The sequence below is a fragment of the Gymnogyps californianus genome, chromosome 3, assembly GCF_018139145.2.
Source record: "Gymnogyps californianus isolate 813 chromosome 3, ASM1813914v2, whole genome shotgun sequence".
NCBI lineage: Eukaryota > Metazoa > Chordata > Aves > Accipitriformes > Cathartidae > Gymnogyps > Gymnogyps californianus.
The window spans coordinates 12,929,496-12,955,771 of NC_059473.1; the positions used below are offsets into that span (position 1 = coordinate 12,929,496).

The 26,276-nt window shown below is 44.6% G+C and overlaps 1 protein-coding gene across 1 annotated transcript in view; it reads left to right on the forward strand.

Moving 5' to 3' along the window:
• The first annotated feature begins 3,629 nt into the window (after nt 1-3,629).
• The window catches only part of ATL2 (atlastin GTPase 2), a 41,374-nt gene continuing 18,727 nt past the window's right edge, over nt 3,630-26,276 (forward strand). The window contains exons 1-2 of the mRNA XM_050894201.1: nt 3,630-3,759; nt 23,627-23,907. Coding sequence (XP_050750158.1) covers nt 3,630-3,759; nt 23,627-23,907 — 411 coding nt within the window. The remainder of the gene's footprint in view (nt 3,760-23,626; nt 23,908-26,276) is intronic.

Here is a 26,276-nt window from a genome sequence, read left to right on the forward strand (position 1 = left end):
CTGCAGGCTTTGATTCGATGCCAGAGATTGGATCCAGACAGTTTCATCAGTGTGTTAAGCATCATGCCCCAGATCCAGGCCTGGTTCAGAGCAGAGCGTAGCAGTCATCCTGGCCCTGGAGGGTGCTGCTGCCCCAGGCGCCCTCTTGTAAGCCCACAATGCTGGTGGGAGAAGCTCAGGTCCCCATCTGACCTGGGGTTTCCTGTAGGTGCTGCCATCACTGGGTCTCACGCCAGCTCCTGCTGACAGCTACCATGACTTTGAGGTACCTGAGTCCTCGGTGAGGCAGCCTGCGGCTAGTCCAAAACTCCTCCCGAGCTGGGCAGGGCTGTGACCACATGGCTAAATTGCATCCAAACCCGTCCTGATGGAATGATGGCCTGATGCAGCCTCATCCAAGGGTGTGGGGGGGACCCTGTGTTGGAGGGGGTTTGCCTTCCACGAAAGGACAATGACAGCTGCAACTCAGCTTCTCTGGTGCTGTGGGAATTCACAGCAGAATCCCTCTTTTAAGCACCACTCACCTCTGTGCAGCTAGTCTGGACTTGCACGGGAAGAAACCATGTGAAAGACTGGGAATAAACCACCTGCCTCCTTGTGAGGACCTGTAAATCTCGCTCAGCAGAGCCAGTCATGTAGCTGCAAAGGATGCAAATAAACTCTGCTGTGTAATTAGCACCCTTTGTGTGCCACGGCAATCATACTCAACCCCACATGCAACCAGGAGCCAGGTCTGCCTGCACAGGGCTCAATGCAAAATATCCTCCTCAGGTGTAAAGCTGCACTGCTTCACTCAAATCAGTATCACACAGTGATGCTTTGCCCCACAGAGGAGTTGGCTTGCGATATGAAAGGTCAGTTAAGCTGCAAGGACAAATATTGTCTTCTAAAAGCTACAGCCAGTGCTGATAGGAGTGTTTCCTAGCAAATACCTGCAGCACGCTAAGCAATCAGTCTTATTTTATTACATTAAAGAATAAAATGTCTACACAGCATTTTTCCAAATGAGACTCTGAATTGACATAGATGCCTCTGTGATGGTGGAGTACTTTCTCTCATCCCAAATTGTCTCTGGTAACCTGATCTTTGCATGCTGCACCATGCAGAAAAAGCACTAGTAGTGTGGACTGAAGCATGGTATCACCAATCACGTAGGCACCACTGGGGACTCCTCCTTTCTTGAACCAAGTGCCTTGTTGTTTGTACCAGCAAAGCAGACACAGCTCTGTGCCTTGGAGGGAGGCTGTACAGGTTCAGTGACTGGTGTGATTATCTCTGCAAGACATTTGATGGGCATCACAGTGACAGCTGGAGCAATTCCTCTTTTTCTAGGACAAGAGGTTTGGGAACTAGAGTCTGGGGGTGTGGAAAAGTTCTTTCTCTGTGGTAGCCTTGATGGCCTAAGGAGCCATCGGGAAATGCCACCAAGGAGACCCGAACCCCCGAGGTGCTTAGAGATGCCCAGGTCAGGTGAGAAAAAGCAGTTTAAAGCCTGTGTGGAAACGCATTTCACCATACTGGCATTTAACATGTGCGTGCATACTCCCCAGCAGCAGAGCTGGTCTCATTTTTAGAGAGGCAGGTCAAAAATCACCACAGAGCAGGCAGTAGGTAGGCAGACATGTCCTCCGGGTGAGGCTGGAGGCACCATGCTGGCTGTAGACAGAGCCATCTCTGCAGAGGGGCAGCCCTGGGATTTGCAGGTGTATTGGCACTCTAAGCAGCACTGCAGCTCCACAGCAGACAGTATCTAGCCCAGGCTTTAAAAGCAGCCTCATCTTGTTGTGCTCTTGCATAACAGTGAGATTGAAATTGCACTGTGTTTATACAGACCTAAATGATAGGAGTCTGTTTGCGCAAATGCTTGCACATGAAAGCTTCAGCTGGCTACAGAGCTTCATTTCCAGGAGCAGAAGAAAACCACTTAGCCATTTAACCTTTTGAAGACTTCAATCACCCCGATAAAGGAAGACAGGGCAGGATGGGGGAGAAGGCTCCCATTTGCACCTGCGAGACTGCCACCTCTACGGGCCGGCTGCACACCACCACCCCAGAGAGCCCCCCTAACACATACCATGCAGGCAAGCACGGCTCTGGAGTCTGCCCACTGCCTTTCCCCCAGCTGTGCCACAGCCCCTCGATTTAAACCCTTAATCCTGGGGAGATTATGCAATAGCTCCTTCAGGCTGAGAATGGATTATGCCTGTTTCAAAGGTATTTGGCACTGGGGCTGCACCAGAAGAGCCCAGTAAACCGGTCCAACCCCTCCTGCGAAAGCATCTGCAGGCAATTCCTGCAGCTGGTGCCTAGCAACATGCTCTGAGCTGCTCTGACAACAGCTAAAATTCAACATTATTTCATCCTTCCTCCCCAGAGGAGCAGCTCTTGAGTCATCACTAGGAGAGAATGGGACGTGTCTCCCACTCGGCTTGCTATAAATGAGTGGTATGCGAGGGGCTGCTCTCTGTGTCTTGAGCATGTGTGCTGCTGCCAGCTAAAAAGGCATCTCCTCTTGGCATGTGGGACAGCTGCAAGTTCAGGAGATTTGGTGAATTGTTTTTTCCCCTCCTTCCCAACTTGCTTTCTGCTCCCAACAGCCTCTCTGCTTCCTTGGAGCTCTCTGCAGGGAAGCCTGCAGGAGAACCAGGTTTGGATGCATGCTGAGTCCCACCTTGGCTTTGCTTGGGTGAGCCCCAGGTCATGCAAAGACACACAGGTAGCTAGCTACAAGCTCAGGGCTGCGCTGGGCACTCTCTAGTGACAGACAGCAACTTTTAGATCACCTGCATGACAGATGAAGGCACCTCTGAATCTGAGGGAGATGCTCTTGGGGAATGGTGAACATCAGAAAAAATGCATAGGAAACCAAGCTTCCCTCTTTATGGGGCTGAGATCCTCACAGAGGTGGTGAGGCAAACACCAGCCAGCCCAGGCAGGACCAAGCAGCGTGTTTCTGCATGTAGGTAGGGCGCAGGGATTGGTGACAGGAAGAGGGAGTCAATGGGAGGATCCAGCTGCAGAGAGCACAGGGGCTCGGTGGGCCGCACAGCCTCCAATGCCTGCTGGCACTGTGCAGAGGTGAGGAGGGCTCCAGCTGGAAGAGGTGGGAAGCTGTGAGTAGATGAAGCCCATGAGTAGTAGGGCCGTGGTGCTGCAGCCTGGGTGCTTCTCGGAGAAAAGTGAGACGAGGTGCCTTGCAGGGCTTTTCCAAGGGCTTTTCTCAAGGCCTCTGGGAGCAAGCCTGAGATCCAGGCAGATTTCCCAGTGGGAGACTGTTAGGAAATCTCAGGCTTGCCGGAGTGACGTGGCTCCCTTGGTGGTGTCGGGTCGGAGGTCAGCTGACCACCGTCTTCCCTGGCTGTTCCCAGTGCTAGCACTGGTTCACCACCACAGGGCTGACCCCTCCTCCTCTCCCCAGTCTTCTCCCTTGGGAAGCCCTGGGCGGCCCTAGTGACTGCAGCCAAGGGTCAGAGGTGTCTTATTGCTGTGGACGGTGGGGGCTGCCAGAAGAACCACCTTTATCTCACGGCTGTCTGTCCTCAGCTCCCAGCTGTCTGCAGTGCTGCGTAGCCTGGAGGGAAGGCTGAGACTCACCTTGTCACTAGTTTGGACTCTCCAGCCTGAAGCAGATGAGGAAAGACGTTGGTAAGCGCGCTACCACCAACAGAGACCTCTCCAGCTCATCCCAGGACCCTCAGCCCTTCCGGATGGGAGATTGCTCTGTTCCCCAGCCCAGGAGCGGTGTTCAGCATGCTTCAGGTGGGTGTTTGGCTTATGAATTTGTCATCATGCAGGTCATCTTAAACAAACCCAGCAGCTTTGCACAGGTTAGCTGACAGGAATAGAGAAGCATTTTATACAGAAAGGCATGAAGAACCTGAGTCTGATCTGGCCTTTTCTACTGTCCAGTGGGTGACTCTGCTTGCATGGATCAGGAACTGTCCTGTCCCCGGCCATGCCATGCTGTCTGAAGGCCAGGAGAGATTGTGGTGGATCCATTTCCCTTCCAGCTGCGGGAGGGGACAGCTCTAGCAGGGTGGCTGAGTTGCCCCTGCCTTGGGCAGAGCTGGCTCATTGCACTGATGACACTGGTTGTGTTGACTGGCCCAAAGTGGGTTTGGGACAAGCTTGGGACATCAGTTTTTTAAACCAGCATGGCCAAATCCAGGAGAAGATGCTGTCTGTAGTGCAAAACTGTGTCTTTGCTGGCTGAGGGGACTACTAGCCCAACCTGCACTTGCAGGTTAGACGTGTCCTCCTGCTCTGGCAGTCCTTTCCCACCACAGCCTGCCAGTGGTTTGCGCAGTTGCTCCCAAGCTCCTTTCAGGCCAAATCCATGGCTAGCTTAAGCAGTTTCAGCACAAACTCCTTGCATTGGCTGGCTCAGAGGAAAGTGGCACGCAGCTGGGAGTGTGGTGGAGATGGGGACCTTTGCAGCCAGGAGATGACATGTTGATAGCAAAATCCTCAGCTCAGAAAACATCTCCTTCCTTCCTGCAAACACAGAAGGACAGAATTAAGGTTGAGCTTTCTGACCTCCAAGTTCTTGACTTCTGTTCTCACATTACAGCAGCAGCAAATCCTGTTGCATGGAGCAGAAATCTATCTGTCTGTATACGCACTATTTCAAACTCTTCTCCATGTAAACTGTTCCAGACTTGATCAGAAACAAGGCTGTTTACTAACAACAGAACTGGGAAACTTTTTTAGTATTGTGGGTTTTTTCCCCCAGTTTTTTAGTTTTCATATTGAGCTGCTGAAGCTTAAGTCTTTACTTAAGTAAACACTCTAACAGTGTTTCTAGCTTTCAATGTGTTTCATACTTCAAGGTATTTCCCTTTGCCTGATTTCCTGTGTATTTCTGAAATACCTCTGTATGTAGAGTGTCCTCTGCCTTCTTTCTGATGTCAAGAAAGGTTTTCCTCTTGACTTGGGATGAGGTTAGAAGGACAGGCAATGGCACACTCATTTTCCCCAAATAAGTAGAAGGTATTAAACTGCAAAAGGTGAATGGCAACATTTTTTTTCTAGCATTTATACCAACACTTCTGTACGAAGGGGTTGAATCCTGCTTCCATTTATGCTGATGTAAATCTAGAATAATAAAGGTCTTGACAGTTTGACAGCATTGCATATTTTATTATTAAAAGTGGCATAACTAGAATTGAATATATTAGTTTGATCATTGTATACTTCTGCAGTTCTCACTTGCTGTGATTACAGCATCTTTTAGACATTTTAATGTCTTTTTAATGTGTTTTAGACATTAAACTCTCTGAGGCAGGGACTGCCACTGTAAGCACAGCACCAAGTATAACGGACCCCAACGTTAGGAAGACCCTTATGTGCTACCTCAGTAGTAAAGGACCAAAAGCAGGGTTTGGAGGTCTGGAAAGCACTTTCAGGTGCCACAACAGCCCGTTGGTTTTTGCTTTGAAGATCTCTTCTGAGCTTTCCCTCCACCTCCATTTAGGCAGAACCAAACTGTGCTTGTTTTTTAGATTGCTGTCATTCAAAAGTTGCACCTCCAGGACCAAATAAGTTAGCATAGCTCAAGACTTCAAGAAAAATGGTTTCTACAGAAAGCATTACCACGGTGAGGTGGCTTTTTGCAAAGCTGTTGCCCACTTCACATGCTGATTTATCAGACAAATGTGTTGTCATAACAAGTGACAAGGTCAGACTGACCAATTTGATTGTGAAGGTTTACATGACCTTTAGCAATAGGAAACCTCACAGACCTTTGTGCAGTAAAGGCAGCTAGCTTTAACAGTTGGCCTTTTAAAAGGACACAGTAAGTCAGTTTGGGTTTAGAGGAACAAGACTCTTACAAAACCCAGAAACAGCAGGAATGTTTGGTCCCTTGGGAGCCTGTGTGGCTTGTTCTGCTTCAGAGCTGTCCTTTTGTGCGTTTCCAGCCCAAATGCAGCAGCAGTGCCACAGTGAGCGAGAACTCAAGAGTGAGGAGCTGCTGTTATTGCCAGAAATGTAGAGCACTTGGCTCACTTTCCTGGCTGTCCCCATGGCCCAACAGAGGTACAAAAGGGAAGCGAGGGCCTAGCAGGGTGACAGCGCAGTGCAGGTAGCGCTGGACACCATCAGGTAGCCTTAAGGGATGGGCCTGGCAGCACACTGCCTGCGTTTTCTACATAAGCGAGCTATGCTGGGAGCAGTGGGCCGATGATGAGTGAGGAATCCCCGAGGGATGCTCACCCTGAGGTGCTTTGTGTGGCCTTGGGGCCTCCTCACCCTCTGTGCCATCTTCATCTCTTAGCCCCAAACACCCTGCTGCTCTCAAAGCCCCTCGAGGCCCCTCTCACCCAATGCACTGGAGCCCTGCATGCTCCATGTCATTTCGACGGCGGGGTGCAGGGCCGTGAAGAGGGCACCCCACCCTTCAGCCTGGGGGCCGGGCCGGGCCGGGCAGCAGGGCCCGGTTGGGGGTGTGTGTGTGTGTCTCTCCCGCAGCAGCGAGAGGCCCCTCACACTGCGTGAGACTCCGCCCCCCTCCTCAGGCACAGGGAAGGCTTCCTCCCGGTGCACGCGGGGTACTCTATCCCCTTTCTCCGATGCCCGTCGGCCCGGGGCCGCGCAGCACTTCCCTAACCCGCGGTCCCGGCAGACGACAGTGCGGCAGGCGCGGGCCGCATGAGGGGAATGAGCGCGCATGCACCACCCCAGGGGCGGCAGGGTCCGGGCTGCGCGTGCACCGCCCCGCCCCGCCCCTCCCCTCCCCTCCCCTCCTCGGACGGGCAGCCGGGGGCGCTAGGACCCGCCCTGCCCACGCCCCGCGCGCTGCCGCCGGCGGGCGATAAAGGTCTCGCGGCGGAGCTCTGACGTCACGGCGAGTTAATTTTAAACCCGGACAAGATGGCGGAAACGGACGCGGCGCGGCGCGCGGGTCCGGCCCGCCAACGGCCCGACCTGGCAGGTAACGCGCCTCCCTGGGCGGGCGGCGGTGGCCGCGGGCCGGCGGTGGGGCTGTCCGCGGGGCCCCCGCGGGAAGTGCGGGGCTGGGCGGTGGGACCTGTCGGCGGGCGGCGCCGGGGGAGGCCCCGGTGTCTCCCCCCTCCTCAAAATGGCGGGGGCGGCCGCCAGCCCCGACGCCCGCTCTCGAGGGGCGGCGGGGGAGCCGGCGAGGAGGCCCCTCCGCTCGGCCCGCTGCTCGCTCCTGAGCGGGGTCACCCCGCTCTCCCTGCGCGGCCAGGGCCTCCCGCTGTGCGGACGGCGGCCCATACCGGAGCGGGGGCGGCCGTGAGTGCGGGCCGGCGGTCGGTGACCTTATTCCCCGCTGCGGCGTGGCCAGGCCGCCCTGCTGCCCGCCCGTGTGTACATCACGTGAGGAACGGGGGGGTGCGGGCCGGCGGGGCCCCCGGGCCGCGGGGCGCTCGCCTGGTACGCTCCCGGGGCCGGAGCGAGGCAGCCCGGAAGGTGCCTGCTTCCTCGGAGCCACGTCCACCTGCGAAGGGAGCAGCACCGGGCAGCTCGGGGAAGGAGATGGCTGATACATGTTGGCCCGTCCCCCATACGGACCCCGTGCGGTCCACCGTCCGTGCTGTTCTTGTAATATATCCCCTGGTGGTGATGGGACGTGTCTCTGGCTTGGGTGTTTAGCCTTGGATGCGCTGGAGTCTGCGCAGTATGTTTTTTATAATATGGTTATTTCTCAAGAATAGCTTAAAAGCTGAGCGCTTGTAACCCTCTCTCTGCCATGCTCCATGTGAGGGTGGACCTGGGACTTGTGAGGACTGTACTGATTTGAACACTAAGTTGAATTGTGTGAGGTTTTTAGCACTGCACTAGAACACTGAACTATTTTAACATCTTTGTATAACTGTCACTTAATTTGGAAGCATAATGATTGGACTAGGCACGATTAAACAAAATCTAGCAGATGCCATGTGCCACTATTGGTTTCAGTTGCTTCATTTGCAAGCCAACTAGAGACTGGGAAATCTAACCGCACTGTAAACTGGCAGGTGTGGAGTGGCTACTCTACTGACTTTTTTTATAGGGAGGAAAAGGCAACACTTCTGAGCCTGTGGAAGTGTTTGATTGTGTTTGGCAGCATTGCGATTTTAATAATTTAAAAGAGTTCAGAGATTGAAATTAAGGATATGATACTGCTTGGGTACTGGCTTCTCCCCAGCACTGCTGAATTTTCTTTGATGGTTGTCTGTGTTTTCACCACTATGTAGTTTAATAATCTCAAAGCATTAGATTATTGCTTAACTTTCTCAGGGTCATAAAAGTGCCAGAACACCTGTAATAAATGGCCTTTAAAGTAGCTGTGTCATCGTTAGTGGTGGAAACATGTGCATGTCACTTAAGTTGCTTGTGTACTTTAGGCATGGAACAACTTAATTGACAGGGTCTGCATGTACAGCTATGGATGATCTGTACCTGCTTGCAGAAGAGCTTTCTGTACAATGAAATAAAGCAGAGTGGTAGATTGGAATAGTTACAAGAAGAGAAATGTAACAGGAGAGGCCTGTAACTCCTCCTGTACTATTATAAAGTGTTGCTTAACAGCTGTTATGTTCTAGCTTACCCTAAAGTCACTAATGATGTTACAGTTCCTCCTCAAATAATAGCAATAGCTCTGTGGTGTTTCAACTAGAATTCTTTTGAAAGCAGGGAGTGGGGTTGAGGTAGGCTGTATTCCTTCCTTTTCATGTTCACCCGCCTGCAATTTAAAGACATTTCTGAAATAGTTATGGCACAGAACAGTTTTACTTGAACTGTCATAAAAGCATTCTTTTAAATACGATAGTCATTCCTGGTTTAGGAGGCCAAGCAGCTCTTGTTCGTGTTGGATGGACAGGAATGCTTGAGCCAGGTCTTGCAGGAGTGCTGATACTTCTCAGGTACCTTGTGCCAACTGCAGTCCCTGTGTTTTGGTTAAATATCAGTGATTAATGTTTGCTTACTAACTATACTAATAAAATACCACTGACTGGAGTGAGATACTGTGATAGATGAGGGATTGTTTTCTCTTCTTGTTCTAATAATAATAGGGACACTGCCTCAAGCTGGCTAGACCGGGTAAGAGTGGGTCTGTTGGAGGGGAGGAGGGCTGAGGATTTTCCTCTGATGTAATAGAAGAGCACTTATCTCCTTGGTGGCAGTATCACATCCTTTTCAACTTTGAGTTTTGCCCAGCTACAAAAACAGATGTAATAAGCAGATGGAAATGCAGGTAAATTAAATTCTGTGTTCTTGTTTTGGTAGTGAAGCACAGTGTTGTTAGCCTCCAGTGCAAGCTGGATTGTAGGTTTCACTTCAGCACTATGATAAAACTAGTTTTAACTTTGTGCCAGTTGTTAGTAGACTGTTGTACATTTTAGCGTAGTCTATAAAAGCTTCTAACTGTTCCAAGGACATTAATAAGGAAGACTGCCAAGTTTCACTTAAATCTAACTTTTCTATGTAGGTGAAGTTTGAAGTTGCTTTTGTTACTGCACTGCAGTCGTGAACAGGCCCTGTCCTTGGGATGATTTTTGATATCCTGACATGGCAGTCTTTGAATGGGAAGTTTTAAACTTTAAAATGAGACTGAATTGTTTCCTTGTTTTTACTGTTGCTGCATGCTGTGCCTGCAATGTGATCTGCAAGCTGCCAGTTTGAGTGTGGTTTTCCAACTTTTTGCTAAATCTTGCATTAAATTCTCAAACTTACTATACCAATCATTAGTATTTTAAGGTTTTGTCTTTAATCTCAACTATTTAAGGTGAACAGGGCACAAAAAAATTTTCTAAGCTTCTGTATAGGCAGGCCTGCTGTATTTGTCACTTGTAAACAACTGGAAGTTTTCAGAAGTACTTATATACATTGGTTCTTAAGACTTTGCTTTTAGTGGAGAATGACTGGGTCTTTCTCAAAACATTTTCAGCAACCTGAACTTCTTGAGATATCCTGGAGGAAAGATGGAAGTAGCTTTCCTTGGTTTTGGAAGGTTGTTCTTGACACGAAGAATACTATCTCATCCTATAGCTGATTTTGAGGTCATAGGGCTGTGTAGGGAGTTGATTTACACTAATACATTTGTGGGATTGGGATTTGTATCTGAAACACCAGAACAAACAGATGAGCAAGTTTGAAATATATGTGAAAAGGTTGCTCAGATTGATGTCTGCTATTTCAGTTAGCTGCGAAGAAATGACTGATAGGAAGTGAGTGATGTTTGTTAGGACAAGGATTATGATTAAGTCATTTCTAGCAGCAAATTAATATGTACTAGGGACTAATGTTCTGAGAGCATTGGTAGCTAACTTGTCTGACCTTTAACTTCTGTTTATTTCTGACATTAATATATTTTGTGTAGTGTTCATTTCTAGGAAAGCAAGATTTTATGTGCTTGCTAAGCATGCTTTTTGAAACACATTCAATATAAAAGTCGGAGGAACTCAGAAGGCATTTCAATTTGGAAGTTGATCCTCTGCCCACTTAAGAAACCTGGAATGAAATCTGAGGAATTTGAAGATCTGTCTTTCCTCCCCCACTGTTAATTCTTATTTGACTGAATTTATCTCCTAAGACTTGAAGGTAACACCCATTGTATTCTGTGGCTGTGCAAACTAGTTACTGGGAGATGATCTAGGGTATAAATTAATGCTAGGCAAGTAACTCCCTGTTGGTGTTTAACTGGAGTTCTCACTCTGCAGCAAAGCAAGGAGGTTACCCTCCCCCTTTGCATTTGGGAGGGAGCGTACATATGCCGTTATAGTGCCGTAGCTGGTAAATTCACTTAATGAATTACCTCCGTAGCAGGTTCTTCATGTGCTAACATATCCTAAAGCTATCTAGTTAGTTTGCCTGGAGTCTGTCACTGAGAATTCCAGCTGCTCCATGGGGACATTACTCCTTGAGGTAACAAGACTAGTTTGTATGCCATTCTAACATGAGAATAGTAGATCTTTGTGCTCGGTATCATCTGTCAAGCTAGATAAGTCTCTTCTCCCTTTCCCATTAAGTAAACAGAAAAAATAGCTATGCCCATTTTATAATGGTTAATAACTGCCTCCTCTTTAAGGTTGGAAAAACTTAAAGCAGAATGTTTGACACCAAAGATGGCATTGCTGAGCCGTACAGCATCCAAGGCAGTCTGACAAAAGTTACCTGAATGAACGCAGGTAGGCTGGGTATTGGAATTTCTGTTTGATGCCAGCTGAATGAACTCATAAGCAGGCCTAATAGGAAATCAAATGTAATGTGAAAGAGAAGTCCATTTGGGCCTCTGCAGAAATGATTTATGAAAGACCAGCTTCTTTTAAAAGAATTGCCCTGCTCTTATGTATCCTGGAGGAATAGATAAGAGAACTCTCAAAGATGTAATACTGCACAAAGTGCATTTTGAGAAAGGGCTCGACTTACAGCTTGGTTACTGGGCCTCTATTTAAGGCTTGTGTATGGTATGAGGGATATTCTGATATGCTTTTCTAGGAGGGGAGATGTCTCGTCTAATATTTTTTTCTTGTTCTAGATGCATTTCCAGCTTTATTTTCAGTGCAGACAATGAGCAAATGACTGATTGCATTTTCAGCCCTACATACCAGTGATTTCTGCATGGCAAGGTGGGGTTTGTGTGCTACTGCAAGTCTTGGCAGGTTTCTCTTGAAACACTGGAATGGAAGCCAAAACCTGGAAGGCAGCGGAGTTGAAGACTTGAACTAATAAAACGTTGTACAGATTACAGACATGGAGTGTAGAATGTAACTTCCAGTAAACTGATATTTGAGAGTAGAACTTAATTTGCTCTTACACAGTTGTTGCTCAAGTGAGATCAGAGTCAGGTTCCAGTCTGTAGTTAGTGTCAAATCATAATACTTTTCTTTTCCACCGTCACCTTAGGGGTAGTCATGTTGAATTTACAAGTTCTTATTGGTCTCAGTAAAATATTTGAAGTGTCTTTTGAGCAATGTGTTGTATAATGATTCCAGGACAACAAGGCTTTTTTTTTTTTTACTTGGATTGAAAATTATAGAAACCTGATGGAGAACATGCATGAACTGCTTGGACTGACGTGTTAGGACTACTTCTTGTATGTTGTGCATGCTTGGAAAAGTTGTTCTCACATCTTATCTTCTCAAATAGGGTGGTACTGCTGAGTGGAAGAATAAGTGGTTAACTGTCTCTGTAAGCCCAATCTTGTGATACTACTGCCTGCAAACTTGCATGCTATGTCTTATTCCCCTCCCCTCCTCAACCTCTTCTGCATTTTCAGCTCCTCAGGTAAATGTAAGAAAGTCTTCTGGCTTTTACTTGTGGCAGTTCATTTTATCTTGATCTGTGTAGTGTGATCTACTCAGGGAACCTTAAACAATTGGGAAATGAAAGGTACCATCTGTCAATCTTCTACCTAATATGGAAATCATCACAGTACTGATTTCAGGGGAGGAACAGTCACTTGAAGTACATGAACTGCTAGGCATGGAGGCAGAAGCTTGACTTCCTTTAATGTATTGCTTAGACATAGAATAGTAGTGAAAATGACTGCAGTACAAAATTAGGTTAAGGTTCTTGATATAACCAAATCACTTTCTTAAAACAAGAAGTCATCTTGCTTTTAAGAGAAATAATTTCTTAAATGCTTTGTAATTCTGAACTAATACTAAGGGATTGTTCTTGTTAACAACAGCAATGTGATTCTAAACATGGCCTTAAAGCTGCTCTCAAAGCAGTCATCACTTACCTTCTAAGCAACAAAGTCCTAAGCTTGTTATGGGGATAAGGGAGGAAATGCAGTACAAAATACTTAAAAGGGAATCTTTCTAAATGCTAGTATGTCAGACTTCTTAGTACAGAAATTGTTTGGAAAAGTGCAGTAAGTAATGCTTTTGGGGGATAGGGCACAGAACTGGGGTATTTTCTAGAGCTAATAGTATTGTAGAAATAAGTAGCTACTGAAAACTTACCACAAGTTATGCTCTGAGATTTAAAAGGCAAAAAACTCCTTTCAAAATAAAATAATGGTGGTAGAACTATTAAGAAATGCTACTTCTGCTATTAAGCTTAACTTTTTCAATGGAAAAACCAACACGCTATCCACTATGAACATTTAGATAGCAGATGCGAGTAAATACTTGTGGAACCTTCAGATGCTGCTAGGAATCCTGCTTGTTTGAGAAGACCCTTAAAATGCAATCTGGCTCTTTTAAAGAGGTTGGAAGTTGGCTCGTGATAGACTGAATGTTATTCTTAGTCTCAGTCCAAGTACTTTGAGTTGCAGACATATCACTGTTTCATTAATCAAATATCAAACTGAGCTGTTCTGTAGTCTACACTGTTGTTGACTTATTTCTGTAGTGCATTAGAACTGACTAGATCAAGCTTTTGTGAGCTTTAAAGAGCAGCATGCTGCTATCTATCTCTGTTTGGGTTCATCTTCTAAGCCTAGACTTCTCTCCCCAGTGTTTGTCCTCTCTACGCTGTAAGGAAAGATTTTGTGGATCCACAGAATGAGGACAATAAATACAATCTACAAAAACTAAACTGTTGCTTGGAGGGAGGTGTTAAATATACAGTCTTCAGACAGTTGTATTTCCCTCTTCCTCCACACAAGTGGAAGATGGATATTAAACCATTTGTACTATCAACATATGGTATGGTGTGCTGTCCTGTAGAAGAGCAGTTAGATTGGCTAGATGTATTCAGACTAGTCCAAGAACTTGACTTAAAGAGAAGTAGTAACCAGCTCCCCTTCTGTGTTTGTTCCTTTCAGGAGGATGGTGTGGCTTGCCTTACCTCTGGGATTACTCTCTTCTTTTTCCCCTCAATGCCATACTCACCACTAGGCTTGACTGGCCAGCAGCCATTAGCATACGTACACATAACAACAGCATTTGCTGTCCGAGGAAAATGCTGTTTAAAAACCAAAAATGCTCTTGTTAAGACTCTTGCTTTGCTAGCAGTGGCTGAGGTTTCTGTGGTAACAAGTGTCATGAATGATGTTAAAGAAGCTTAGGTGAGTAGGTAAGTCTTGAGCCCTTTGAACTGATATGAAGGTGCTTGTTGCGTGGAACTGAGCTACTAAAGTGTAAGTGTTTTACAGTGTCCTTGTGACAACTTAACTGGTGATTTTGAAATCAAAATTCTAATCTACTCTTTAGTAGAGACAGCTCTTCGCAGGTACAGTATATTCAATAGGAACGAACGTTCAAGGGAATGCTCCTCTAGTGCAGGAAGGACTATGCCAAGCTCAAGGTCTTCCCACCAGTTACACATCCTAGCATATGTTATTGACAAAACTGAAACTAGTGTTAATCTCTGTTTGCAAAGGAAGGAAACCTTGTTAAGTGAAGGTTAACAAATGTGTTGGCTAGCCCAGCCTAAATCTGAAGTCTTTCAGATCTAGACAAATCCTTGGCAACACACAGTCCGATCCAGTTACAGCCCAGTTGTCTACCCATCTTTGCAATGTTATCACATATCACCAAGTCAGTCTCCACATGAACATGCTTCTTAACTGTACTTGTGAGTTCTGAGAGTCTGGAGAAGTTTTCCAGTTTAACTAGGTTGTAGTCACAAAGCTGAACTTTTCTTTTGGCACCAGTGCCCAGTCAAGCAGCTTGCGCCGCCCCCTCAGTTGTGCTGGTGCAGCTGTTTTCAGAGGCTGTAGAGTGCACAGCACATCACCTTGTGTTTGTTCAAGATAAGTTGGTGCCTGGACCTAGGATGGTGGTGCCAACACAGAGGGCAGTAGTCCTGTACTGTTCAACAGTACAGCTGAACTGACCCTATGCCCTGCAGATGAAGCTGTGTAGCTCTGCTTTTTGTTTGTCTTCAGCTGTAGTGCTCATTGGACTCTTATTGAGGTGATACAGTTTGTAGAAGACTGTTCGAATTCGATTGCTTTTTCTGCTGGTTTAGTTTGTTTAGCTGACTTGACTCTCAGCAGTGTTGGATATGTGGCAAAATTAGCAGGAAAGGCAGTGTGGTACTGCGTGGTGCTGGAAATGGGAAAGAGTGGGAGAGCCCTTGTGTGAGTGGGTGGTTAAGACTCAGCTATGCTACTGAAACAGGCTTGAAGAGGCAACAGAGGAGAGAGGAGGAGGAGGCAGTTACTGGCACTGTGCTGTTGGCAGAGTAAATGTACTTTGAGCTGTTGCCTTAGTAAGGGACTTTTGTGCAGCAACAGCAATGATGCCTGGTAGAGACTTGGGAGTTGTGGAGAGTAGGTGCAGGGCTCTGAAGTATATGGTCATGTGCTGTATCAATTATTACGGGTTAATTGCAGGAAAGTGATATGGCAGCCCAGGCCTCTTTCTGTACGTGCTTAGCAGCAGGGACTGGGATGAAAACTACTCTTGTTGTAGCTGTGAGAAAAATCTCTTCCTCCAGTGGAGATAAACAAATCACATTTTGCATGTGTTCACTTTTTTTGTTTAAATTCTCCCTAAATGTGGCTTGTGTGGGGCTTTTTTCCTGTTTTGATTCACATTGTTGATCTGGACATTAATTGTGTTGGCACATATTGTGTTTCCCCCAGTCACACTTACCTTTTATCTGGTGGGTGTGATAGTGATGCTACCAGGTTAAGAACTGGTAGAGAAGGGAGAGGGAAGAGGAATTTAAATATTCCATGAAGATGTCTGAAGGTAGTTACTGTATCAGTTTTGCTAGCTACGTGATCTAGAGAAGGCAGTTTCTTAAGGTAAACCCAGTCTCTCCCTGTCCTGCTCTTTATTCTTTGAAATGAAATGTAGACCTTTTTATTAAGACAGAATTACGGAGTTCAGAGCTGGAAAAGCTGGATGGGAGGCTCTCTTAGCTGCAGGAACCTAAAGGGAGGTGGGAAGCTGAGTGTAAACTGGAGGTTGGGCTAAAATATCACTTTTATTTAGAAGCTTCAGATTGTTAGAAGCATGGTTTGATCAAAAAGCAAAAATTAAAGCCTCTTTGGCTTGCTCTGTTTTCATAAACAGGTTGGTGTTCCTGACTGATGGCTTGTTTATCCTGGAAATGAGTATAAAACTGGCCCTTTAGCATACCTCCCTGTACAGCAAAAGTGAGCACTTGCTTTGCTTGCTGCTGAACTCCTCTGTGGCCATGGTATGGATGCAGCTGGGTGACTAAACCTATTCTAGCTGCTAATCTAAAGATCAAACATGGGGTAATTGCAGTTAGCATATCTCGCCTTATTCTTTTCTCCCTATCCCTCTCACTCAAAATCTTGGTTTGGGTTAGCTGATGGTTGTTTAAATTAGCAGCTGCTGACATGAGGAATACATACAAGGTACATAAAACATACTTATGGCCTAAACCAAGTAGAAAATACTGACTGAATCTTCTTGGGTGAGCAACAACCTTAAATAAAATCACTCTGAAATACAGGTGGAAGTCTGCCTGGTTTAAATCTGTGTGGCCTGCAAGGATCCAGTTAGCCTGCAGTGTTCATGAAGAGCTTTCACTTGCCATTTCCAGAGCCCATGGGTGAACTAGGGCATTGTTAGATCGGTATATTCTCATTCCCATCCTCAAGAACCTGGGGGGATGGGTAAGAAAGGGGAGAAAAGGTGAGGAAGAGGCCTTTTAGTGCTTTCATCTGCCTTAGTCTTAGTATTCTAAAACAGCATTCTTTGAGGGGGCTGGAAAAGTACTGGTAAACCTTACTGTGGGTAGAGATCCTGTTAGGTCCTTCAGTGAGTGTGCTAATAATAGGTGTGGTTTTTACACAGAGTGGAAGAAGGATGAGAAGCATGCTTTGTCGCTATCCCTACCCTCCAAGTTTTTCCTTGTAGCTATGGAGAAACATCTTTCTTACTAAGTTCATGATGTGCTTTCAGAAAAGCAATCCTTATTTTATTTTATATTTTTTTTTGTTACTAGGTTGTGTCGGGGTTTGTGCTGCTTCTGTCTTAGTCTCTGCTTATTGGTATTCTTACTTGTATGCATGTGCTGAAAATAGCTGAATTTGAGGGTTGACTTTTTTGCTGCACCTCTTCATTATAGTGAAGTCTCCTGCTAGCTTTTCTGTCCCCTTAAATGGAGAATGCAAAGTGCTAGCTTGTCAGTATTTTGCATAGCTATGGGAGAGCTGTCTGCTCCTGCATGCATGCAGACCATTCAACAGAGAAGCAATTTAAAGCACTTAGGAGTAGACAGGCCTATTGTTTGATTAGTTATGACGCTTCATAGGTATCTAGGTCATCAGAATATCTTCTTTTTCCCCTTCCCTGGCAGAATTGTAGCTTCAGGTACTTCTCGCTTGTGCTCACAGTTTATGTAACAGTTCTAGATCTGTCCCTTAACATCCCATTGCCCTGAAGGAACAGAGAGAATTAAATGCGTCTTCCCCCCCTTCCCCTACTCCTCTGTCAGCCTTATTGGATATCCAAACAAGTCTTTGGAACTTAGCTCATCAGTCCTATTTATAGCTGAAATAATCAAAACATTTAATTATTTCTGGCCTTAAAATTTGCTACTTGGCAGTATTTGCTAGTCAGCAATAGGAAAGCAGTGATGCATTAAGGTCTGTGGCAGTCCCATAGCTTTCATGTGGGTCTTGCTGTGAGTTTATTGAATGGAGTAGGACTGCTGGAGAAAGGGGAGGACAATTTTGTGACTTAAATCTGGTAATTTTTTTTAGTAGATGTGCCAGATTTTTTACCTTGTCCAAATAAGGTTTGAAGGTTAGCCTATTTTTTTTTCCTACGCTCTGGAACTCAGTTCACACATGCCTACACTTTCTCAGTTCACTACACCAAAACAAGAAACATTTAAACAGTTTGTCTCCTTTCTCTAAGGAAAATTTCCTAGGTGAAGCTCTTGAGAGAATGCATTACATTTAAATGTGGTACAGCAGTTTCCTCATGATAACTTATTTTAAGCTTTTGATTCAAGCTGTGAACTACTTCAGGCTGTAGAGGTAGAACAGAATTTCAGGCCAGATGGTTTGAGGTTAGTGTAGCCCACATCAGCTTGCTTTACCATTCAGGTGTGTGTGGGAACCTATCATGCATCTGTATTGAACTATGAGTGGGAGACTTAGATCGCTTTTGTATGGACACAAACATGTGGTGTCTGTAGAGCACCTGGAAAAAGAGTTCAGGGATGCTGAGAGCTGAAGTATCTAGGGGTACTGGAAGTTTTGATTTAAAGTTGGACTTCTAGCAAAGTACAGGTTTCTGTACAAACAAGATACTAAGACTACTAGCTTGAAGATGTAGAGAGTGAAGTCTTTGTAACTACTTGTGATAGAGCAAATGGAAGGAGTACTGATGAGAGCCATATAAACTAATGAAAGTGACTTCTTTAGACTCTGTTCATAATCCAAGTCCTAAGCCACTAAAAAGCAAATGGGATTTAAATTTATTTTAATGTTGTGCTGCATCTGTGTCCAACCCACTGTCCAGAGAAGCAATTGCTAGTTGTCATTCAGTGCTTTTTGATCAAAAACCTATACTGTACCTAAACCCAACTGAGTTTAGCAGTTAGTGTGTGCTTTTTTTGTCATGAAAGAATGTGAATGATGTGTTTAACGAGCTCAAGCTCTATTGGGGTTGAAACTTAAAGGTAACTGTGTTGGTACTTTATTTCAATTAATGTGCTTAAAGGGAGGAACTTGCATTTAAAGCAGGCTGTCTCTTATTTTCATAGCATGCAGGTTGAGCTGACTGTTCTCACTCCCGTGTTCTTATACTGCAGGACTAATAGGTCATCAGCTGCTAGCTGTGTACTTAGGGGAAGCAGGAATTAGCTTTTCATTTTACTTCATACTTTAGGAAATGGGTTTTTAGCTGAGTTTGTTCAGTTGAAATATTGTCTGTACATACACAAGAAGCTACTGTTCTCAAAATCAGGCTTAGCATTTCAACAAATGGTGCTTGTTCTGGATACTTAGCTGATGAGTGTCAATATTAGTCCTGCTGTAGTTGTTGCTGAGTGGAGTGAAGAGCTTATAGGGAAACTGGGTGGTAGTATCTTCTTTTGGCTATATTGGCTTCCATTCAAGTCTGTCTGCTTCTGTCTTGCTGTACAGTATTGCTTCTCTTGTATCCCCTAGCATGTTTGACCTGGGTTAGGAAGTGATTATGCACAGTCAGAACTGTGCATTAGCTCACATGCTCTAATTGAATGATACAGGTTGGAAGAAGCCAAAATGGAGTAGGGAGTGATTAGTGAACAGCTGTAGTAATAGGTCTGAATGGATGGCAGGCTTCAGAGGCAAGTCAAATTGATCTTCTTGCATCAGCTCCAGCCAGAGTGGTAGATATGACTGTAGTCTGGAGTATGTTAGTTCAGTAGAAAAGAAGCTTCAAAGGTCAGATGAACACCTTGAAAAAAGAAAAATGTAGCTATGGCTTTCTGGGCCTGCAACACTGCACTACAAGCTCTAGTGCCATATGCTTTGACAGATGAGAGCTTTTCTGTATGTACTAAAAGCCTGAGGCCCAGTCTTCTGTGGACATGGGGATTTCCAACGGCATTGAGACCAACCCCGTGAGTGAGTTGAATTAATCTACCAGCCGGTCTTTAGTACTCTGGCAGGAGGCAGTGTTGCCTGGCTGTTCTGCATGCAGTGCAAGGAGCCATCAGCCATGCCTCTGAAACAACTGCTCTCTGAGTGTGAATGTATGGGGTGGATGTGCTGGGTCTGTAACCCCATTACTAGGATGGAACTGGACTTTTCAAAGCATTAAGAGACACTATAACAAACAAACCCCCAAAACAACAAAAGTCTGTTGCTTTGGTTGCCTCTGTAGCAGTACTGAATGTGTTGTCATGGAGACCTATACAGGGAGGCTGCCATGAGCTTTGCAAGTCCAAATTACTGTCCAGTTGGCTAGAAACACTTCAGTGTAGGGGTGGTCATTCTGTGAATGCCACCTTCTAAAGTTAGTCCTCATCTGTTCCTATACTTGATTTGCTGGGACTGGACTATTGCAAGAACCTAGAGCAGTTTGTGGCCCTTAGACTGGGCTTTAGGACAAATCCACTTAAATTCTGGGTTTCAAGTAGTACATTATGACTGTGTTGGGGCAGGTAAGGAAAGGGAGGGGTGGGGGAAGTAAGGAGTAGGGCTTCATGTTCTGAATTTCATTAACTCCTGGCCTGAGTTGACTTGACAGTGCTATCAACATGCTTATTTTATGAACTACTTACAGAACTTACTACAATGCTTCTGCAGCTTTTGCAGAAAACCGGACTGTGAAGTGAGACTTCTGGTCCTGACCATTATTGTGAGAGACTGCTCTGAAAGTAGTTCTTGGAAGTGGAATGTGATCCTTCTGCCCAGGATGCCAAAGCCTTCTAGAAAGGCTTCCGAAGTACTCCAGTGCTGCCTGAGACAGTGACTAGCCAGAGTAACAGGGTAAGCAGCCAGAAGGTGGTATAAAGGACCAAAAAGGTTGTGACATCTGCCTAGGAGCACGTGACAGGTTAGCATATGCTGATTACGGTGCTGGGACGAGCAGTAGCACTTGTTCTACAGTTAACATGCTTAACTTGTGCAATGTCTGTCCTGGTAATTGCGAACTGGTTCAAAATCTCTTGAAGGGAAGGGCGTTCTCTGCAACTCAAGCATGAAGTTATCAAACCATCTCTTCTCGATGGATCAAGTTTCCTTCACAGCTGTCAACACCGTAGTTCTCCACCCTCTAAAGTGCTTGATTCATGGCGGTGATGGTCTTTTCTGTAGGTAGGTTGGGAGCTTTCAGTTATAGTCAAACTGACTATAGGCTGACTAGTAAAAAAAAATCCCCAACAAATCAACCTGACCCAAACCAAACAAAAAACCCAACTTGATGCTCTGGACTTGACTTTCCAATTTCTGCTGGTGAGTGAAAACTAATAGGAATTGAATAGGGCCTAAGATGAAGCTTCTTTTCTGTCTCTTCTGAGCTAAGTGAGCTCCAGGGGTGCAGAATACTATTAACAAGATGTTGTGAGCTTTTAACGGGCATATATTGTGTGTAAGCTCTTGATATCTACTTGTGGTAGGGAGAATCTGCTTGTTTAGAAATAACTAATGATAAAAGACTACTCTACTTGTTTGTTCAGAAAGCTTCTTGGCTTGAAGAGGCTTAGGGTGGCTATGCTCTGTGCTGGCAGAAGGATGCTGCTACAACTTGTGCTTGAGGTCTGGTAAGGTTCTGATGACTTCCAGGTAGGAAAAGATGGTTAATGTCAGGCTCCAAGTGAATGAAGAGAAGTTGCACGTGTTGCTTCAGACTATTTTACAGTCTACCGTAGTTTACAAAACTGATACCTTACTGGAGCTGAAGTATGTGTTTAAATAAAAGAATATAAGGCTGTTTTAAGTAATCAAGTTAAACTTGTTGCCTGGGGAATACATAGAAGCAGAGACTTCGATATGTTGTGTGAATATCTGTTTGCTAAAACACAGGTGTCTCTTCCTGGAGCTATCTGATCTTAATGCTTTTATCAATAGAATTATTCCCTTTATGTTTCTAGGCTGTGATGTTAAAGGCTTTCTTTCAGACTGTCAAAATCTTCGTACCTCACCTGGGCTATCCTCCCAAGTTTTCTGGCCTACAAAGGATGCTGTCTATATGGGGCAAAACCTCTTGTAAACGCTTTCAAAAAAGAGGGCTTGTTTAATTTCTGGGAATACAAAAGCTTTAGGCCAAAGGTGAGAGTTTTTCTTCTGAAGTGGTGACCAATATTGTGTCAGTGTAGTTTGTATAGTTTAGTGTCCTGTTGACAGCTATTCTTTTTGAAGTTACTCCTTCCAGTTGTCAGGCCTGATGGTGCAATTGATATTTTTGACCTGCTTTGTCAGCCAGTTTGAGTTGGGGTGATGCTAGGAGCTGTTTTGCACACCTACTTGGATAACGTTCGAGTTTAGTTCTAGCTGCTTAGGATTTAAGCATTCAAGTTTACTTCCTGTTCAAACCAAGTACTACACTAGCTTAATACATTCAAACCAAATTTTTTTTAAGATTTAGTGCCACTGGCCTTTGAGGCAGCACAGATTCAATGCTCGGAGATGGAAACGTCCTCTCTGATTTGCAATGAAGTGAAATGTCAGAACCGGCTAAAGAGAACTGCTGGAAAAACTCCAGGGTCACCATGTTACCAGTTTTTCAAGTTCATGGTAATAACTCAGATGTCTCATTACATCCACAAAACGGAGTGCGTTGGAGCACTGTTCATAAGTCTTTTGCTGAGGATGGTATCTAGGATGCAAAGTCTGGCAGGAATGACTTGGCAGGCCTTGTGGGTATTGGCAGGGTCTCTGCCATGAATGAATTAAACTGTGGTGTGTTCCATGGTGCCTCATGACACATCCTGCAAGAGAATTCTGCTTCTGGGCTGCTTCCACAGGAAGCATGGGGGCCACGTAACATACCTGTGTGCAATGCATCAAGTAACTGGAGATGGCTGCTTCTTTGTCTTTGTTAAAGCAATGCTTGGAAATGCAAGCATGACTAGCAGTCCAATGTACTTAAATTCATACAGTGATGTTCCCAGATAAGGAACTGCTAGGAAGGTGCCTCGATCAGGTTTGTACACATGGGATTCTGATAGAATATGGCAAAATGTGAATCTGGAGTTGGAGGCAATTCTGTAAGCACAAAACCACTTCCAGATGCTTGATAGGAAAAGTGGAATCAGGCCAGTGGTAGAGTTCATTTCTGCTGTGGGACAAACTTCAGTGTTGTGGTACTTGAGCAAGAGAGGAGACTTCATCTTGGACAGGTCAGTTTGGTTTTCTTTTAGGCCTCTAACCCAGTAACTCCTGAATTCTGGAAGCCAGGAAAATAGGATATTCGTACTGTTGTGCTGTATGTCTGAAGGGCTGTGTTACCTTAATTTATCATTCTAATAACTTGAATCTCTTCTGAGTTATAGTTCTTTCAGCTACTGGTTGATCCTGAAAGGGTGTTGATTCTTAAATTGTGTATAAAATGTTCTCTTAACTCTTTCAAAAAGAGTTGGTACTTACTGTTGTTAAATCTTGCTTAATGTCTCACAGGACGAGTATGAAGCCAGAAACTACTTCAATGTTTTTTGTTTTTCTTATCCCAGAAGTGTTAGGCCTTGCACATGCTCAGGAGTTTATCCTCTTGCAAGCAGTTAATAGGCACTCTGAAGTCTGTGCTGTACTGAGAATTGAAATAGGTGTAATGTGTTGGAATTAGAGAGGAACTTAGTAATCTGCTGATGTATGTAATCCTGGGGTTACATACTAGACCAGTGGTCTTGCTTGTACATGTTGGCAAGCAAAACTAACAGAAAACATTGATTTTTTTTTTTTTTCCTTTTTTCTTAAAATAGTATAAGAAGGTGGTGATCTAAAAATGGCCTTTTTGGTCCTCTTTGGAGCTTATTTTAAACTAATTAATTTTTTCCAGATAAGAGAGCAAAGGCCCTTGATTTTTAATGGAAGTTATACTTAAGAAGCCTTTAAAAGGGGTTTTGATGCTGAAAACTAGATTTCTTAAAACATAGAGGATGCTGAAGATCTGAAATGTAGACTATATGCAAAGCTGATGAAAATGGACAGGGAACTGCTGTTGATCTCATTGTCTGCACATGTGCATTCCCAAGAACATCACTCATGCTGCTGGGAATGAAAGCCCAGCTCAAGGCTTCACTTCAGAGAAATGTCTAGCGCCCTAAGCTCTGACTTACTAATGTATTGTAACCTGTCAATTTGCAGGTAAGCATTATGAGGAAGAAGAGGAGGAGGATGCCCTACCTGATTCAGATGCCCTGCCAGACTCAGATGATGAGGTGGATTTGGATAAGCCGTGCCCCATACAGATTGTTCTTGCTCATGAAGATGACCATAACTTTGAATTAGATGAAGAAGCATTGGAAAAAATCTTGCTTCAGGAACACATCAAAGATCTCAACATAGTAGTAGTGTCTGTAGCAGGAGCTTTCCGCAAAGGAAAATCTTTTCTGCTGGACTTCATGCTTAGATACATGTATAACAGGGTAAGTAATTTGGATTTTCCCTGCAGGAGAAAAGTAGTTTGGTATTTTAGTCATTTACCTTTGTGTTTGTTGACTTGAGCACAATATAGCAGGTCAAATTTTTCTTACTTATTGGGGAGTGGGGAAGCCAGCTACTCTGTTTCTACTCTGAAGAAGTGTATTTAAGTGACAGTTTTTCAGTATAAATTTTTCTGCCGTTATCAAGGGAACTTATTGGTGTCCCGATGTAAGCGGGTGTGAGAAGAACTTGAATGAGGGAGTGTGGTAGCCTTCTAGTTGAGCTTTGATCCTCCAAGTGGTGGCTTGGAGGAATCTTGCTTTGACTTGATCTCCTGAAATCATATTGTAGCATTAGCTTACGCATTGTTGCAAAAAGAAGAGTCTTATCAGGTAGCTATTGGAGGACTAAATCTGTTTAAATCTGAGGTGTGGTAAAAGGGAGAATGTCTCCTGTTTGCTGCTTGGAATGTGTCTCTGAACATAATCAAGGAACTTTTTAAATCCTTTTAAGTCATTGGTTAATAAATGCCTCATCCAAAATTTAATTTCTTCTTTTAGTTTGTAGCTTTTTGCTGGTGTTGTCTTGTGTCTACTATACTTCAGACTCTTAGCTGATATGGAGAAGGTAGGGTAGGGCCTCCTGTGAACATATACATCTGCATGTCACAGGTTGTTGTGTATTTCTTTTAATCTGTATAGTGAATATTGACAATTCAGTGTTTTGTTTCTTTTTGAGGCTCTTAAAAAAAAAAAACAAACCCTAGAACTGATTCCTTTTTTGGTCACTGTTCTTTGGAGTTGGAATTCATGGTAGCAGAAACTAACGATGACTGCATCTGGTTTACTTTTGTGCTAGCTGGCTTGAGGAGAAATCAAGATGAACCCCGCAGTTACAGGAAATATGGGAATATTGCAAAGAAGCTGCTGGTAGCTGGCAGATGAAGACTTCTTTCTCTCCCTCCCAGTAGTGCCTGCTGTTGAATTCCTCTCACTGATTTGCCAAGAGCTCTGTAGGAAAGACACTGAGGATATGGTAGGAGGAATACAGAGTAGCAAGCTGGTGCTCCCAACTTCTTAAGACTCTTTTAACCTAGGGAGGAATAAATGTTTCATTGATACAGCTGTTCAGTAGGTAGCCTTTTGTGTGTGTGTGTATATAAACCCTCTCTAGTGTCCTGTTTATATTAAAAACAAACCAAAAATCCACAAACAGAAAACCCAAACTCCCAAGAAGTATAGCAATCTGAGCTAGATGGTGGCTGTGTAGAGGTAGTGCTAGTTCCTTCCAAAAATAGAAGGGGTGGGCTCTAAGCAAATACTCTAACTTTCAGATTGTGAAATAAAACAAAAGTTCATAAAGCAAAATGGATTGAAACACTGTTTCAGCCTTGTGTTATATCATGCCTCTCTGTTCCCTTTATTGTGCAGTCACTTTTTTCACTTTTCTATAGGTGTACTTCAAAATACTGTGTTTAATTTGAAGATGAAGGCAAACTTGGCCATCTACTGTAAGAACTATCTCCTACCAGAAGCAGAGAGGTCTTGCTCTTCATGTGCTGCTTCTGGCCAGGCATTTGCATTCTGAAGCTGTAATGCTTATGGGCCCTTAGCTGAGCTGATCCAACTCAATGATGCATCAGAAGACACTGCACTTTGCCAAACTGTTTTCCTGCCAGCTCAGTGATATAAACTGGCTTAGGGAAAGAGTTTGACAAGGATCAGAGCTGCTGCAAACTGATTGATGGGAGTTGAGGATGAGAGAATATAAGTGCGATGCCTCCTCTCTTGAGCACTGCTGAATTGTATCAAGTCAAATGGTATCCTCTATGCTTATGCAAATTTCAGTACAGGAGGGGAGGCCTTGGTATAGTTTTATAGTTTTAGTCTGATTGCTCCATCTTCTGTCAGGCTTAATTACAAGTCTGTGTTTTCTGTGAACTAAATATTGGATCCTGCACAAAATACTAAAGCATCTGCATTCAGTTCATACACTAATGAAGCAATTTTGGGATATCCTCCCCTGTGGATATTAAAGTGTCATGAAAAACTTACCAAGATACCTCAGAATCCTATTTTCTTGTCTTAAACCAAGAGCTGGAGGTCATGTGAAAAGTTACCATTCTAAAAATCTCACTTGTGCCAGTTGAAGTCACAGGTAAGATTTTTGGCATGGCTGAGATTGGTCACTAGCTTCAGGGAGGTGGGCATCTCATTTCAAGCACTGATACTTATTGTTATGATTGCTCATTTGAAAAGGAACAGAATAATCTGCCACAAAACAGCAGCAGTTGTGTACTCAGCAAGCTGCTGCAAGGATACTGTGATCTTTGTTGTAGTTTAAGCCTCATTAAGAGTTGGGTGCAGTAACA